Below are 18,310 nucleotides of genomic sequence, written 5' to 3' on the forward strand. Positions count from 1 at the left end.
AACAACTGTGTCACTAAGGAGCCTCTTCTTGGTTCTCTAAATCTGGCAGTTGTGTTTGAGGGAATGCTCTTTATCTGAGCAACTGCACTATCTTTCCAGCTTATATTTTCAACAACCTTTTGATGACTTCCATTGAGTTAATGCACAAGCATACAGGAATGCAAAACACAGAGCAAAATGAGTCACACACAGTGTTCACACTTTCCTGGATTGTTGCATTTAGTATTAAGTTATTGGAATAATTACAGATTTAATACTTGCAGTAACATTTAATGCCTGTAAAGACTCTTAGGAGGTTACTCACTAATTAATACTTCTCACTAAATAAATTTATTTCATACCCATGGAGATGATGTCATACCTCTTTCCACACATAAGACGTAAGAATCTGCCATATTAATGCTGCCTGTAGGGCCTCTCAAACTTTCATTTTCTGGTGAGAGGGCTAAAAATTTAAATTCCTGTTCTTTCATTACAGCATTTCAGAATAATGAAATGTTTTCATTCCTTTCTTTTGGCCCTGTCCCAGTTCTGTCCGCCTGACTCTGAGATACATGTGATTTTTTTTTTTTTTTTTTTTTTTTTTTACAAACTGAATTACAGCATTGCTTAGCTGAAATGATCTTGATGAGAGGGACAAATCTGTCATTTTTGCTTGTTAGCACTTTTTGTACTGGAGTACAGAACCACATAGTAGGGCACGGTACTGAGTTTTTATAGCTAGCTTGAGTCATACTCCACTTGTAAAGGTAAATTATGGGAGATTTGTTAAATTGAGGAAGATGCAAGGAAAATCTCCTCAGTCTTGGTGTCATATGCTATACTACCACTTTCTGGTAAAGGAGGAAGACTTATGAAAATGTATAGCTCTCTTTTCACCCCGACACTTAAATTGAACACAGGCTTCTTTAAATTTTTTCCGCTGCTCCTATATGCAATTTCCAGTGTGGACAAACTGAAGCTTGCTATAGGGCCTACTTTACTTCTTACATATTTTGCATGTAATTCAGCAGCAGAAATAAATCTTGTTCAATAGCAATCATGTGGATACTGAATGCATTTCCAGGAGGATTTCATACTAACTCTCTCTTATGTCCCCTGCATCAGGCTCCTATTCTGGATAAAAGCACAGTACACAACAACTATTTTTCAAATATTGCTTCCAATAAAGAACTGGGATGTGGGAGGTGGGGACTGCCATATTCTGCCCTACATGTGTGTGATCATTTTTGTAAAAAAAATAAGAGGCAATGGGGTTGGGAAGTGAAAATTCAGGACTGTTGGAAACACCTGATTGCAAAAAGGAAATAGCAGAGTGGAACTTTTAAGCAAGTGTCCTGGAATTCAGGTGAGTGTCAAAGAGAATGTTCCCACCACAATTAAGAGTTGGTGGTTAACATCTCCTTTAAGTTGGTGTTTAACTGCATCTCTGGGCACCTGAATACATTCCACATTTTTCCAAAATAATCTATAGACTTCTCTTGTAATTTATGGTTTGGAAGAAGCTTTTCCTGATGATTCATGCATGGAACATTTTAACTAAATGGACTTCCCATCTGCACGACACAGCTGTGGTGCAGTCAGCTACTTCACTTACAGGAAAGGCACATACAGTAGTCTTTTGAAAGTGGAGCAGACAGTTCTCCCCTTGAAATTACTTTGCATAAACCTTTATGAGTGCCCCAGATCTTGATGGTACAAATTTAGGCTTAATCTAGTGCAAAAGAATGCCAAGAGTGAGCCTCTAGTTTTTTACTGCTGCACTATGATAGGCAGATTACATCAGGGTACAAGAAAAAAACCTAAGTGGGATTTTTCTGCATAGAATGAGCGCCCCAGATTTTCATGGTGCCAGTTGAGATTTAATCTGGCCAAAAAAATGTGCTTCTAGTGAGCTTCTAGTTTTCACCTACATAGTGTGATGGACAAACTGCAGTGGGCTACAAAGAAAACCATCAGGGCAGAGGATACAAGTAGAGAAAACAGAACCTGCCATTGTGTTCAATTATAGCTTATTCTTTCCTTGGAAATACTTCCTCTTTTGCAGTTCACTTATTTTTAAAGAATTCTACTACTCAAACTTATTTCATAATACATGTCTGGGAGACCATTTTAGAGTCCATTTTTCTGTTTTGTTTTAAAACAGCTGAAGAGACTAAACTGATACTGTTTATGGTGTTAATTTGTTTTATATTCTTATGTATAAGCTGACATCAAGTATCTGACCTATATCAATTTTTAATATATATGTGTGTAAACACAGACAGACACATTACAACACATACACTCATACACTCAGTTTTCTACAGGAATTTCACCTTTTCATGTTTGTTACCTGGAGGCAAGTATTGCTTTCATGGCTCTTGTTATAGGTAGGTTATTATAGGAAGGAAACAGTGGTAGTTTTGCTATATTGACATATTGCTGCATGGTGGTTGTTGAATAAATAGGTTCTCAGCCAAATTCTCTCCTGTAAGATGTTTCAGTCTTTAAGACAACTTTCTTTCTATTTAAAAAGGATAGGAAGCAGCTGCCTCTGGGGCTCTCTCATGTACAGTCACACATAAGGTGTGGGATTTTTTTCTGCAGGGTAGCCCTCCTCCTAGGAACTTCCTCTGCTGAAATGTTTGTGCAGTCTGGCCTGTCTGCTCTTCCACCACGCTTAGCATAGCACATTTGCACATTTTATTGTCAGCAGCTGAGATTTTCCATAGGTGGCCTTTGCTGGAGAGCATAAGACCATTAACAGTATAGGTGACCTTGTCAGCAGATAGGACAATTCACTCACTCTCCCTTGACTGGCCTCTTTCTGAGGGCACCTGAGCTGTAATTTTGATATTGGTAAAGTTATCAACACAAGTAGAACTCTGTATCCACAGAGAAGGCCTGGCTTGCTTAATGCAGAAGCAAGTATTCTCAATGGAGAGCAAAGGTTTGAAATCCATCAGTGAGAAGCTGGAAAGGGCTAAGCCAATGCAATCGTTGATTTCAGTGGGAAGTCATCACATAAGAAATGATTGTGTGCTTGAGTCAAGAGGACTTGGGGTTTTAATTATTATTTGGAAGAACTCCCTACCTTTGTGCTTTGTACACATGGTGCTTTTCCATGTTGCTTGTGACAGAGTAAGTCACATTTTGTAACTGCCAGCACTGTGCAAAACAGAATTCTTTGCACGAGTATGAATGTCTTCACCATCCTTTTGAATTGAGCTGTTCAACTTGCACAGAGCAGACCTAGTAGCTTCCATGTGCTTGATGACCAAAAAGAAACTAGCAACTGCCTTAATTGAAAGGGGTTGTAGTATTCTCCCTGAGCAACAGCATTTCTTTGATTTGTGGGGGGAACAACTGAAAAACATGACAATAGTGAAAGGAAAGAAAAGGAAAGAGTTGTGTCCTTTTCCAATGACAGCCTCCCTCTTCCTCTTCACTTCATGCCTGTGCCTGTGGTGGCTGATGTTCAGGGTTGTTACTGGTCCGAGTTTTCTGAAGGATGTTTCCTTGTTGTGTCCATTCAGGTCTCGGTCAATCAGCGGAGCATCGTCTGGGCTCTCCACCAGTCCTCTCAGCAGTCCAAGGGTAAGTGGTGCTGCTTCAAGATCTGTTGGTCCAATCCACTCACACATGCTTGATGCTGTTTGACATCTGTTGCTCCAGAGCTGTGGCTCTTAGCTGGGATGTTTTGCTTTTCCTTGGCAGCTTGTAAATTTTCATGGGTGGTGAGGGAACTGTTACTTATAAATACAGGTGGAGAATTTCTCTTACATGTTCCCTGCACTGTTAGCAGGGATCTTGCTGTGCCCCTGCCCTTTTTCAGTCTCCTAAGCACACAGAATAACATTGCTATGACTAAACATTCCATATCTAGCTGAGGTCTGCATATAGCCTGGTTTCAGACCAAATGATCAGGAGCCATTTCACAGCTGCCTTCAATTAGGTCACAGTAAAGCACCAAAGCATGCTGGTTATCTTCTGTTTGCCTCAGAATAGCTCATATTAGGAAATCAGAGAAAATAAATTACACGAATTTGAGGGCTAGGAAATTTAAAAGGAAAGTAAGTAGCTGACTGACCAGGATGAATAAGGAACATTCAAATCCCTATAAACAAGGTTACAATATTTTCACATGCCATTTTTAAGCATGCAGTCAACTAAATACTGATACTAAACTAATACTGATACTCAGCCAGTACAGCACATGCTTGATAGTACATTTGTTGTGAAGTTTTAACAGTTTCTAAATGCAATGACGGAGGCCTCCCTCTTCTTGTTAACTTCTTTAGGGATAAAAGTGAGTATTCCTAGTGCTTAAAAAGGTCAACTAAGTCACTTTAAGACTGCAGTACCTAACAAGAGTCTAGTCTTGGGCTGTGACAGTGCATGTTACCTAAATGTAAGGCCCAGAGTCTCTGGAGGATTTCTACATACTTCTCATGACATCATGAGAAGATGCTATCCCCCATTAGAAAATTATATAGTCCATGTCTTAGGGTATGGATACATCCATGGATCTACTGTCAGTTATATGAAGATAACATCAGTATTCCAAGTATTTGAAATTGCAGTTTCACCTTAAGATTCTGTGTAATTCTTGTGAATAAAGACACTGTCAGCTCTAAGTTTATAGTCTAGTAAAGCTTCCAGCACTTTGCTTGATTGAATTACTTTCTGAAACCTGTTTTGGGCTCCTGCCAATTGTTATCCTGTTTTGAAACCAGCATAAGTGTTCTTGTGGTCTCCTCTATGTCTTTGAAGTCCTAGGGACCAGTGAAAATCCATTTCCTTCTTTCTGCACTGGGACTCCTGGTTGCCAGTGAAATGGAGCAGAGGTCTGAGAACTCTTATGCTGCTACAAAATGTACTGGAAAAGAGCATGGAAACAGTTTTGTGCACAAAATAAGCATCCAGTGAAGCAAACCTAAATCTTGATTTCATTTATTGATCTCTTGGGATCAATTTCTGACATCTCAGTAGGACAACATCAAAGAATAAGTTTGACAAGATCCCACAGTTGCTGTATCTTACCATTATTACTTAATAGGCAGTTGATTAAATAGTCTTCAAAGGGATTTAGCAATCAGGTGGCATTTTCAGCAGATCATATCAATATTAATGCTGGTCACATTTGAGGCTTAAAAGGAAATGTTGGAATAAAAATCATCATTTTTTTAACATCCTTACCTATGCCTCTAATAGCACCTTAGATTATTGAAAGAGAATGTACTTTAAAAAACAAATTTCATACTTTAAAAAACATCTTTCACTTTTTGCACTGCTTAGGTTCAGTTCTATGAGGAATTTAATTCAGCAGCAAATAAAAGTTGTCAAATGTCATAATATCTTGCCAGTGGTGTTCCACATTGCACCAGCTGAAATAGAGACCTAATCTTGTTCTTCATTTCATTATTAAATATGTGGTAATTAAGGGTGCCTCTTCAGATTCTTAATGGCTTAAGAGGGAATTGAATCATACTTTATTTCTTTCAAATCTGCTTCTCAAGCCATCATACATGTAAGATAGGAAATTTGCAAGGAAATACTTGCAATTAACAGTCTTTGAGTTTTATCCATCAGTGTCATTTGCAAATAGTTAATAGTCAGATGCCAATAGTGACTTCCACAAATTAAACACTTTCCTCATCTGTTCCCCTTCCTTGCTCATTGACAATGAGAATTTAGCAATATGGCAGACTTAAGTTTAACTTTACAATCCTAATACTAATACAAATATTTTGATGTACTGATTTTCCTTTAGTTTTGGTGGCCTAACCTGAAGTTTTTTGAAGTAATTACAAAACTTTGATACAAACAACTTAAAGACATAAGTCTTAAATACATTTCTACAGTTTTTAAAATATGACAACATTGTGCTAATCCATCACACCCAGGAAGGAAACTCCCTAGTGAGTGTGTTCACCTGGGACTGAGATTTGAGGGAAGGTTACATGTACATGGTATGTCTGGTTAGTTCTTGATTATAGCTTTTAGGTGTCAAGTATGGATGATAATAATGGTGATGGTGTAATTTTTCATAGGTAATACTTCATAGCAATCAAAGGATAGACCAAAGCTGAATATCTTGAGTAGTGATTTCTATTTTTACAATTATTCCAGTACTCGTAATCTAAGGTGGTAATAGCAATGATTTGTAAGGACTTTTTTTTGTTGTTTTAAATGTGATTTTTAGCTTGCTAATACCCTTTAAAAGGCTTCTACCCTTCCAAGTCTGTCTATTACTGTTTGCTGTCAAAGTATGAATGTTTTCCCAAAATACCTCTTAATACATGTAAATGTTACTGTTTGGGAAAAAAAATCATAATCCCATTTTGATACCTCAGCAATGGATTATGAACTTTGTTTGTCTTTTTTCTTTTTAAACTGTGTCTTACAAAACAATGGCTCCCCCCCCACCCTCTTCTTAGACTTGGGACTTAATGGCAAATATTGCTGAGACTTTATGACAGAAATTCCAATTATCAAGCTATCCTTCAATGCAATGAGGGATGTTGGAGGAGAAGCATAAAGTCTGATGGAAAGTATCATCTCTTCCCAGATAAATAAATTTACCAGACCTTACTGAAGTTTTTGCTGTAGCAGTTTAAAAATCAAACACCCATCTGAGTTCATATATTTCTCATGGTGTTGTGTGCTCTGAAGCTTCCAAGTGAAGGCTGAGCAATTTAACCTTCCAGATCAGGGGAGGAGAGTGAGTGCCGAAGTGGCATCACTCTCCCTTTTCCCCCTCTTTCTGTAATGGGTGGCTGCAACTGGTGCATTACCTAGCCAGGGGTAAAGAGGAAGGAAAGAGGTTCTGACTGGTGTGTGCAGTAACTGTCTATCCCTCGCCACTCTGTATGTATCACACACCTGTTCACATCTCTCTACTGGGTTTGCATATGGGCACGTGGAGCTGAAAGAGGTGGTCCCTTTCTTGGCACATCTCAGTTTGTCTGTGACTTCAGTGGTTCTTCTTCCCTTTCCTCACCTCCCTACAGCATCGTGCTTCTCTCACTGCAGGGCAATCAGAACAATCCCAGAGAGATGGCATTTCTCTCTTCTTTTTTTTATTGGTTACTTTCCTTTTTTGTTTTTGTTTTCTTTTTTTCTTTTTTTTTTCTTTGTTCCTTTGTTGTACTTTTCTTTCTGTCATTTTCCTTTGCTGACACATGGTTGGTTAATATGATGAAGCCTGTTATGACACTGTTGTTCTTGCTGCTGCCGCTGCTGCTGTTGTTGAATATGCTGTGTTCCCAGCTAACTGCATGTCTTTTTTTTGTTTTTTTTGTTTGTTTGTTTGTTTTCATTTCTTTGCAAAATCTCTCCCCCCCACTACCCCTTCACCTCCATCTCCTGTGTCTCCTTGTGACATGGTGCATCCTTGTGACTTGGATGGATTTTATTCTGACTTTACTTTCTCTGCTCGCCCGCTCTTTGCGTATTTCACTGTTTTTGATGTGCATGGACACTCTGCGTCTGTCTCGTAGCCTATCAGAAAGTTCTTCATCCCCCCTCAGACCTCCGACCTCCCTTTCTCTCCCCGACCCCAAGTCTCCTTGGACCCTGATGCTTGTAGGAACGCCTCCAGGCCTGGACATGTACTCCAACCAAAGCCAGCGCTTCAGCCCAATCCAAAGACGCAGACTTTGCCATCCAAGAGCAAATTGGCTGAAAAACCACTCCAGTCTACTAAATCCAACCCACTCCCTGCCAGCAATACCAGCGCCCCCTCTTCCCAGAACAACCCTGTGCAGAACATTCAGGGCCGCTCACCTGCTGCCGGCTTTAACCCACAGCTGGCTGTTCCTAAAGTGCAAACCAACCCTATGTCTCCTGTTAGATTACTCCCTTCTAGTACTGACCCAAGCACCAAATCTATCCCCATCATACAGGTCACCCCTCACCCCTCTCCAAGGGGAAGTCCCCTCCCTACCCCCAAGGGGACACCTGTTCATACGCCAAAGGAGAGCCCAGCAGGCACACCCAACCCAACACCACCATCCAGCCCCAGCATTGGAGGAATGCCTTGGAGGACACGGCTCAACTCCATCAAGAATAGTTTCCTGGGGTCTCCTCGCTTCCATCGTCGGAAATTACAAGGTGAGTACTCATTCAAACTTACAGGGTGGTTCTGATTTGGGCAGATATTCAGCAGGAATTTCATACCTGTCTGTGGCTCTGCAAATACTCTGTACCAAGGACTGAATACTGGTGTGGAAAAATGAGCGTAATAGCATCAGCCAAGCCCTGACCCACATGTGAGCAGGCTCTGTCGTTCCACTGCCCCTGTTCCAACAGCATCTCCTGAGCCCATTGCACACTCCAGCCATGCAGCTCTTACTATCCCTGTTGTGGCTCTTAGACCACAAGAAAAATCTGTCTTCAGTTTCTTCACTTGCTTTTCAAGTGAACCTAGGCTCAGCCATTTCCCCTGTGGCTGTGCTCCACTGCCTCTCCACAGCCACAGGCTGAACTTTATGCTGAAAAAAAAAAGACAGCCAGAGGCAATAGGCTGAAATTGTCCTTCTGAAGCACAGCTTTTTTGATCTTGATTAATGCTTTTTTTTGCCTCCTTTGGTAATTGGTGCAAAAATCTCCTTAATACAATCAGTGGTTTCATATCTGCTGGCCTACTTCAGTTTTCTAAGTCTCTAGAGTGTTGAGATGTGCAAAATTTTCTTTCTCCAGCTCCAGGTGGCTTTTTTGCATGCCAGCAAAGGGCACCCAAAGTTACATACCTTATCCTTGGACATCAGCAGCAGCTATCCCAACACCCTGTGGTTTTCCAGGGTACCAGGATGTGATCCCATGGGAAAGGAGGATTACAGCCATTGTATAGTCAGATTTTGAGCTGAGGTGGTCAGAGAACTGCAGAGAATTGCAGCAGTGACTGAGCTGTACCCAGCTGGGCTTTGAGGCAATGGCAACAGAGTTGCGTTGGCACAGTGTGTTTGGGTCTGGACCAGAAACCACTGAAGCCAGTGCAAGATTACCTAATGACCTAAGGGTAGAGTGAGCCTTGAAATGCAGCACTTGTTTAGATGCCAAGATCTAGAGACATGACCAGCATTTAAATGTCAGAATTAGCCTGCAGAGGCAATGGGCAAATGTGAGCAAGTGCAGAATGGTTTCATTGGTGTGCAAGCTGAAAATGGAAGGTGTACTGAATCATATTTCTTTTCTCCCTCCCTCTCTCTGGCTGTCTGTGCATGAGCAGTACCTACACCAGAAGAGATGTCTAATTTAACCCCAGAATCATCCCCAGAGTAAGTACTTTGCCTTTTTTTCCACCAAATACCAGTGTCGTTTCCTGGCCTGAATGTCATAAGCTGACATATTTCTGTTCTGGATCAGTATCTGTTTGTAATCTGTTGTCCTGTGGGTGGGATAGAGATGTGAAATGATTCTTTTGATGAGGAGCCTGCATAAAATCTATACCTCAGTAATGACAGGGGCGTCAACAGATGATGAAACCAGTCTCCCAGTAACCACGTCATTTTCTCACAGCTTGCTGAATTTGCTGGGTTTGTAAATGTTTCTTCTCTCTTCATTCATTTGGTTGTCAAGTAGATCACTCTTTAGGACTGGAGAGGCTAATCAGTGGCTTACACTGGCACTAACTGTGCACCAAAAAGTCTTCCTTTTAGTACAGGAGAGTTTGCATCCTCAGGATATCATGCAGGAGGCTCTGCTAAGATAATTCAGAGGGATCTTTGGCTGCGAGAGTAAATGCAGTGTTAATTCTAGGCAGCAGTACTGAGACATGGAGAAGCTGTTTCATATTCACCAGGCTCATTCCTTAAAGTCAATGTACATTTCAACCATTTCACTGCACAAATGTGCATCACTGCATGGCAGGTTTGGAAGTCCCTGCCAGAGTGCTGCTCCAAACACTTCCTAATATGCAACAGATGCCAAATTATTCCTTTTTATTTTCACAGCTTGTGTTTGTGCACCCAGTGCCCATAGACTTAGCCTGCCAACCAAGGCAATTTGGCCTCTTGTTAAGAGACTTGTATGAAATATTCATGAGTCGTGGATGGGAATTTTGAGCTTAAAGTTTTGTAAATGGTGACAATGGTATTGTCTTCAAAACTTGCCCCAGACCTTTTGTCTGATGTGAGATGGACATTCTATGTGTGTAACTGCATAATGAGGGATAAAGAGGGATAAGAGGGATAAATACTTCAGGAGAGGGATAAGTAGGGATTAGTAAAGGTATCCAGGAAGAAAAAGGGAATATACTGTGTTTTCAACACTTTTGAGCATTTACTAATAGAGAGGCATGAGAGAATTTCATAAAATTGGCACATCATTATCACAGAAATATACAATACTCTCATCTCACATGTTTTTAAAGCCATTAAACCAGAAAACCTTTAAAATTAAATTTCTTCTCTTCATTGCATGTATGTTGGTGGAAGTTTTGCTGTTAATTTATTGCCTTCCCTGCTTCCCACTCACTCTTCAAAAGCTGGTGGAGAGAAGTAGTGCTTGTCATTTGAGGCAGTTTGGATGCAAGTCAAAGCCTAAGGCCCTCTTTTCTTTTTCTGTATAATTGCCAAATTAATGAGTTAAATTGGGCTGCACCCTGCAGTAAATATAATAAAAGTCATAAAAAATAATGAACTAGATTATATTTTAGTGATAGATGTCTGTTGCTCAGTGCCCACTTCCACATATCTTATTTTTTCCCATATTTTCTTATTTTCTGTAAGAAATAAGATATCCTTATCAAGAGCTGTATTGACCTCATGGGTTGAGTGATAAATACATGTCCCAGCTCTGTCTGGTGCAGCAGTGCCTGCCATTCATTTAACAGACCTGATGATTAGGTAATACACTTTGACATGTGTGGGTAATGCTGTTCTTTCTCATGTGAAAAAGCCCTAGAAAATGTGTTAGGGATGACATTTGAAGAGACATAGCTCCAGTTGCTTTAAACCTGCAAAGCTCCATTTGCTTGAGTAGAAATGCTGCTACTTATGCCAGGCAGGTAAACCTCTGGAGGTTACTGATCCATGTGCTCAGAGACAGAGAGGGAGCACAGAAGGCTACGTGGTCAGGCACTCCAAAAGTAGGAAAAGGAACATTATAGGAGTGAGAAATTTTGGTGTGAAGTAATAAAGCACTAGCCTCCATTTTCATGCTATTTTCTTTGTTTTTTCATCAACTGGACACCTGATTGAATTCCCTTGTGTAATCTACATACCCAGCCTCCCCCACATATCTCCTATCTCACTCCCCCTTTAAGAAGTTTGCCTTGGTAAGAGAATACTCTTAATTTTAAGTGGGTTTTATTCTGCTTACAGCTTCATCTTGAGAGATGCTAGAGCATGTCATTCAGGGTGCTGAGGATTGATATGCATTTTAACCCAAGTTAGTAGCACTTAATGCCCTCTAAGATGAGAAGAGGCTTCATTGTGTAATTTTACTCCAGAACTGTCCCCTTTTCTCAGTGGACCTGTTCCCTAGCTCTATGAGTACAGCTAGTTCTGCCAGTTTCGGGGAGAAAAGCCAGTGCATGTGTGCTGTGTCTTGATTCTGCTCATTACAGAAACAAGAGAGGCCACTGGCATCTATTCTGTCTTATGTGACACCAGCAAAATTATTTTAGTGAATTCAAATTATTTACAAGCTGGAGCATAGCCCAGGCTAGCAGTGAATCTTCCAGACTCGCTATTACTGGTGATAACCTCACCAAGGAAAAGACCCCAGATGGATTTTGGAGACTCCAGACCATGTTGAGCAGGAAAAAAACTCCCAGTGTTCTGGGGCCCTTGTTACCTGTGCTTGTTAAGAGACCTAGAAATGAAGGGCCAGCAAAACCATTAATGAAAATACAAAAATGAAAAACCATATTTTAAGATGGCAGACCTGCAATTAAATAAGCACACTTTTCCAGGCCCATGCTTCCCCTTGGCCCCTGGAGTCGATCCAGCCAGCCCCAGTTCAGATGATGATACATCCAAGCCTAAGACAAGCAACCGTTTTAGATGGATAACCAGGTGCTAATTTACTAATGAGCACAGACCCCTTACATGTGGGAAGCTATTGCCCCAGCTCTCTAGGGGCTTGCAGAGTTGTTGTGGTGTGTGAGACACATGAGCTAATTAGTATGTAATTTTCTTTCTCACTCTAACCCTGGCTCCTTAACGACCATTTAAATGAGAGGCCCTTTCTCTTTACTGCTCCCTGTGCTAATCTCTGGCTCACTGGCTTATTTACAGCTGCCTATGAATATTTTAGGGAGTGACAGTTTTCCAGCCCACTTTAATTGAGTGGGGGGCACTGTTTTAACCAAATTGCAAGTGAATCTTTCTCCACTCTTATTTTTGGTTGCCTGCAGTAAATGAATCAAATCATTATTTGCCCAGCTGAGCTCTCTTCCAGTTGTGGTCTTTCTGCTGTGTGCATTAAATGGGCAGTGGGCCCACAGCTGCACAATTCATGGAGCACTCTGGGATGGGGGATGAGTGCAAATTGCTGGACACTGCTGAGGTCAAGCTTTGTTCTTTATCCTGAAGTTAAAAATTAGTTTCTTAGTTTGCTCCGTTCTCTCTTAGCCTCTGTCCTTCCTCTGCCTCACTTTGCCACAGAAAGTGAGGCTGCTAGCAGCTTGCTCCAGCTGTTTATTGCTCTGCTGGAAAACTGGTGTGTAGTAATCCCTTTTGCAGATAGCTGTCCTTGTCTGGAGAGATTGTCTTCTTCCACTGAGTGATGGATGGTCCACCCTGTTGCTTGCCATACTGCAAACTGGATTTGGTGCTATAAAGTATGCTATAAAGGGGGGGGGGGAAAGGCAGTCTCTTGGTGCCAGGTCTTTAAATTTCTGACATTTTCATGCTGAATTCTTTCCTACTAGAATATGTCTGATTCAAGTGTGGTTTTCCCTGCGTTTAGTTTGGTCTAGCAAGTCTTTGGCTGCATCTCACAGCTGACAGCTTCTTTGCTCCTCACAAAACCACACCTGTCAGAGATGCTACTTTCAGGTCTGGATAGTGTCTCTCATTAACATTCATGTCCCTGCATTCTTCCTTTATCCTGTTTAACTTAAAAGCCAATGTCAATGAAGTGCATTAAAATGGTTAAACAATAAGTAAAATCAAATGTTTGCTGATAGGATCACCGTGAAAAAACAGAGCAATTTCATTTTATGATGAGCCACCATCTGATGCTGGAACAAACTGAGGAGCTGGACTGCTGTCAATAGAAAGCCTGAACTGTGTCTTGCATGATGTTGTTATCGCCTTTCTTAATACTGAAAATTCATTCCTTTGTAGACTGGCCAGAGTTCACACACTATACAGACATCCTGAATGGGACTAATGAACAGGACAGTCTTAGTCCTGGCCTTGCGTAATTGTGCGTTTCACTCACTGGTAGATTGGAGCTCCAGTGAAATCTACAGCTTGCTTCAAGAAGCAGGGTCTTGTGATTGTACAGGACACCTTCAGAAAAGCATCTTTCCAAAGGAGTTGAAATTGGGCAGGAAGGAACCAAAGGAGTTGAAATTGGGTGGGAAGGAACTTAAAGCTTTATATTGCCAGGATCTGCATGTTGTCACAAGAAATCGAGACATCCCTGGAGACAAACCAGAAATGTGTCCCCTGATTTATATGTATGTTATATATGCAGTATTCCCTGGTATGTTGGCTCAGTCAGAAGAGTTACCATTGCTCCTTGTCGTGGTTTGACATGGAAGTGAATTTTTTCCAGGAAGTTGGGTCAAACCAATCAGTGGTCAGGTTTGGATATTGGCACCTGGAGTGACCACTGAAAGTATGGACACGCCTCTGAGAACACAGGGGGTTAAAAGCAAGAACTCCCAGGAGAACTCTCTCTTTTGGTTCCGGTCATCAGAGAGTGCAGACTCCCCCCCTGCCCAGCCTTAGGCTGGGTGGGGGAGGGGAAGCCACGCGGCCTTGTCCAGGTAGGCCGAGGGGGCTGAGGGTCTGGAACCCAGCCAGCTCCTGTGGACGGAAGGGTGGAGAGAAGTGGAGATGCCTTTGCCCCCCCGCCCCAAGAGGGAAAGAGACAGAGAGCCTGGCGGCACCTGGAAATCTGCCGGCAGAGGAGAAGGAGAAGGGGGGGGAATGCCCAGCGTGGGAGGCGGAACACCGGACCGAGATATCAGCCGTCCAGGGAGTCTGAACTTTTAACCCTTTCCAGGAAATGAGGGCTTTTTAAAAGTATTACTCCTCCTTGATTTGTAGTGGAAGAGAGATAGTCCGTGACCTGAGATGTTAGAAGAAGAAATATTTAGGTGGGAGGAGATGATGAAGTAGCTTTTAGCTGGACTTTTTCTTATTAGCCATGGACTGAACCAAAATCTCCTGCAATGGAGACTGCATTTTAGGGGGATGAAGTGGTGACACAAGGGGGACCTGTTTCAGCTTCGAACAGCACAAGAATGGCGAGAAACGAAGAAAGCTGAAGAGGGAATGGTGATACCCTCTGTCTTCGGGAAGAAGATGAGTCCTGTTTGGACCCCTCGGCCCCAGGGGAAAATGGGGGGGACTGTAGTCCCAGGATGAGAAACTGAACTGTTGTATCTTTGGGTCTGTGGCAAAGCATCCTTAAAGGAGCCCTATGAGCAGTCTGTCCATGCACGGTGGTGAGAGCACTGTGACATGGAATGGAGAGTGTCACACTGGCAGATTTTTTTTCCGGGCGGTTGCCATGTGTGACAGGGAAACACAGGGGGGCAGCTGTGTTTCCTGGGGGGTCTGTGGTGCAAGAGAGACTTCTCTCTCCCTTGATAGTTTGAGTATGGATTACCTGAAGGGTGGTAATTTGATCAGGAATCCCGGGTGATGTTTCATGGCTAGGTGTTTTTGGAAATTGGGAGGAGGAGGGGTGTTTTAAAAGGTCTTCATCCTGGATTTAGTTTATGTGTTTTCTGTATTAGTAGTAGTTTAATAAAGTTTTTTTTCCTTTATTATTAAGCTTTGGGCCTGCTCTGCTCTGTTCCTGATAACATCTCACAGCATTTATTTAGGAAAGGTGCATTTTCATGGGGACGCTGGCATTGCGCGAGTGTCAAACCATGACACTCCTGATTTTTCATTATTGGTGGTACATGCTGTCAGACCTAGGCTGTGTGGTCTGTCATTTCATCGGTTTTCACCAAGTGAAATGTCATTCTGGATGTTCTCTGATACCATTTCCCACTTATTAGTAGTAAAATCATCACATCTGAAGTGTTATCAAAACTTTTTTGTGTGTTTTTTGGTATTTTTTCTAGCTAGGGGCTTGTATGAAATACGAAATAGTGTTCCATATTCTAAACATCTCTTTCTTTTCATCACATCAGGCTTGCCAAAAAATCCTGGTTCGGTAACTTCATCAACTTGGAGAAAGAAGAACAGATTTTTGTGGTCATTAAGGACAAACCATTAAGCTCCATTAAGGCTGATATAGTCCACGCTTTCCTCTCGGTGAGTCACCCCAGCTGCCTCTTGGAGGCATCCCTCACTGGTCACTCCATGTGCCAAATGTTACTGGACAGGGGCTCTGCTCCTTCAAAAGCATCCTCTGTGGATTTAATTTACATGGCCTGCACTGGACTGTGTGTGAATTACTAACTGTAGATAATGCTCTCTAAGGTGAGAAAAGAGTTCAGCCTTCTTGGCAAGGCTTTCAGATTGCCAGACTTTGGAATTCCACAGCAGTGGAGCACACTGCTGGTACAGTATCAAGACAGTGATTTGCTGCTTTGTCAAATCAGCCTTACAGTCACTGACTGGGCAGCAGATTGGGTCTCATTTTGATGGGTATGCCCTCCACCACTTCAGCCAGACAGAAGGCCTGTCTTATATCTGCATTTGTTACCTTAAATCCCCACTTCAGTCCTGCATGGCAGAAAGAAGGGTAATTTCTTCTGGTGTCCAGAGTTTCAGTTGTTGCAGATGTGAAGAAAGCAGAGGGAAATTGTCTTTTTTTCCTATAGAAAGTTCTTGTTCTCATTATGTAGAGGTACCAGTGATGAAAAAGTCAGCACAGCAAAGGTAATTTAAGAGATTTTTCAATTCAAGGTAGTCAACAACGTAATTAGACTTTTTCCAATAGAATTAAAAGAAAGAAACTTGATTTCTTATATAGTTTGTTATATTGATTTTTTTTTTCACAAAATGCTGAACTCTATTTTAGTCTTTATGATTCTGCAATGAACTTCTTCAAAAAAGTCAGCTGTAGCCTTTGTTACTGTACAAGCACATAAGTAGTAAGTGCATTACAGTAGTGGGCATCAGACACTGGTGTCCATCCCAGGTTGGTTATAAGCAGCCGTGTTACTGTATCAATTCCATGCACATAGCTGTGCTTTTGGATTTGTATTGTTGTGCAGTTTGTTCTGCTGTCTGTACTGGTGATCCTGTATATATATCCTATATAAACGTGTGGTTTAGGTGTGATGTAGGGACTTGTGTGCAAAACCAGTGAATTGTCTATTACAGCAACATCCAAACTTAAATGCATTGTCATAGCCTGGTAATTAAACCCTTAAAGTCAGCTTCTCAAAGATCTCATCTTCATTTTCCCTCCTAGAGGTTAGAGACCAGATTTCCAAGTAATTTGTTAGGGTTTTTTTTTTTTAATCTGGTCCTTTATGAAGCAATAAATAGAATATGAATATGTTGTTAAATTTTGGAGGAAAGTGTGAAAGGTAACTGCTTGAAAATAAGGAAGTTATGAAATTCCACTGTGGTTCTGTATATAGAGATGTTGGATGATGTCACAAAGCTTCTCAGAGTTCTTTCACATATTGATAGAAGTTTGGGTGAGTTATTTGCAGGCATGCTTTCCCTGTGGATGTTCTAAGCAATTCAGGTGTCCTGATGTCTATCTGACATCACAGAATCACCAAGCAACTGAAGTTGGAAAGGTTTTCAGGAGGTCTCCTGCTCAAAACAGGATCATCTGCAAGATCAGACCAGGCTACTTAGGTGTTTTTTATGTTCAGTTTTATATCCCACTGACTTTTCTGCCCACTTGCTTAATATCACTTTTTGCTCAGCAAAAGGCATTTCTCAAAACTGGTGGATGAGTAGGAAAAGAAAGACTGACTGTATGAAGTTCAGTAACATGTTCATAAGTGCATCGGGTATTCCACCAATATTCAACCCTTAAATTTAGATCAGTCCTGTAAGCAGCAGTGCATTCTTCTGTGGTGCCCAGCAACCTATGCTCTTACTGATTTCACAAGAACACTGTACATTAAAAAATCAAGACCAGAAGCAAATCTATCAAATGTTACTCATTCTGGAAATGTGTGTTGTTATAAACAGAATTTTGCAGATTTTTTCCCTTTAACACTGGTTCTACTATCTGCTTCTACCAACCTATTTCAGATCCCAAGTCTCAGTCACAGTGTCATCTCACAGACAAGTTTCCGTGCAGAATATAAGTCCACAGGAGGTCCTGCTGTCTTCCAGAAGCCAGTGAAGTTCCAGGTGGACATAACATACACAGAAGGGGGAGAGGCGCAAAAGGAGAACGGGATCTATTCTGTCACTTTCACACTCTTATCAGGTAACCATGGCAAAGCTCTAAAATGGGTGTGAGCTGGCTTGGTCCTTGCTGATAATAGAGGCCTCCAAATTGCTCTGCCAGAGGGAAAAAAAATACCTGGCTTAACCTCAGGAAAATTCAGTCAGGGTCAAAGAGGACATCAGGAACAAAACTGGTGTTGGTAGTGATGGAAATGCAAGGAGGGAAGGAGATTCCCAAAGAGGTGAAGTTGGCACTGCCATGATTAGTGCTAAAATGGCTGTTCAGTTTTGGTGTAACTCATGGTACTGGCTCCCTGTTTCATACAAAAGTCCCAGAGTCTCAGCTGGGCACTGTGAGGCCAATAGTGTCTTCCTTCTGAGCGAAACATGCCCCTCACCCTTTTCTTCTGGGTGGCCACATGCCCCCCACAGGGGTTGCAACAAGGAAACAGACCCACTCACCTTTTCTGTCTTTACAAAAGGAGCCCCAAAGCCATTCCTCTTCCTGTTGAGCCCAGCACACCATAGTCCCTTTGGCTGAAGGACAGAGACACAGTCAGGACACTTCTGGGGATGAGACTGAAGGGAAGATGCTTGTGATTCTTCCCCTGCAGCCTTGTGTGTGGGCTTGGCTCCCATTGCTCTCACAGCCTTTTGTGCCTCTTCTCTCCTTGCAGGTCCAAGCCGTCGCTTTAAGAGGGTAGTAGAAACTATTCAGGCACAGTTGTTAAGCACACATGACCAGCCTTCAGTGCAGCAGTTATCAGGTAAGTGGCTTCTACTGCCCAGCACCTTCAGCAGGGACAGGAAGGTGAAATGCA

General features: G+C 41.9%; 1 protein-coding gene across 12 annotated transcripts in view; it reads left to right on the top strand.

Moving 5' to 3' along the window:
• The window catches only part of BRSK2 (BR serine/threonine kinase 2), a 303,532-nt gene that overhangs the window by 262,831 nt on the left and 22,391 nt on the right, over nt 1-18,310 (top strand). For 10 of the 12 annotated variants that reach the window (XM_053946174.1, XM_053946176.1, XM_053946177.1 and 7 more), the window contains 6 exons: nt 3,519-3,579; nt 7,890-8,097; nt 9,215-9,263; nt 15,314-15,437; nt 17,349-17,529; nt 18,167-18,256. In XM_053946174.1, coding sequence (XP_053802149.1) covers nt 3,519-3,579; nt 7,890-8,097; nt 9,215-9,263; nt 15,314-15,437; nt 17,349-17,529; nt 18,167-18,256 — 713 coding nt within the window. Of the gene's footprint in view, nt 1-3,518; nt 3,580-7,484; nt 8,098-9,214; nt 9,264-15,313; nt 15,438-17,348; nt 17,530-18,166; nt 18,257-18,310 lie in introns of all 12 variants that reach the window. The other 2 variants (XM_053946173.1, XM_053946175.1) reach the window with 1 other exon arrangement.

Source organism: Vidua chalybeata, chromosome 6, assembly GCF_026979565.1.
Source record: "Vidua chalybeata isolate OUT-0048 chromosome 6, bVidCha1 merged haplotype, whole genome shotgun sequence".
NCBI lineage: Eukaryota > Metazoa > Chordata > Aves > Passeriformes > Viduidae > Vidua > Vidua chalybeata.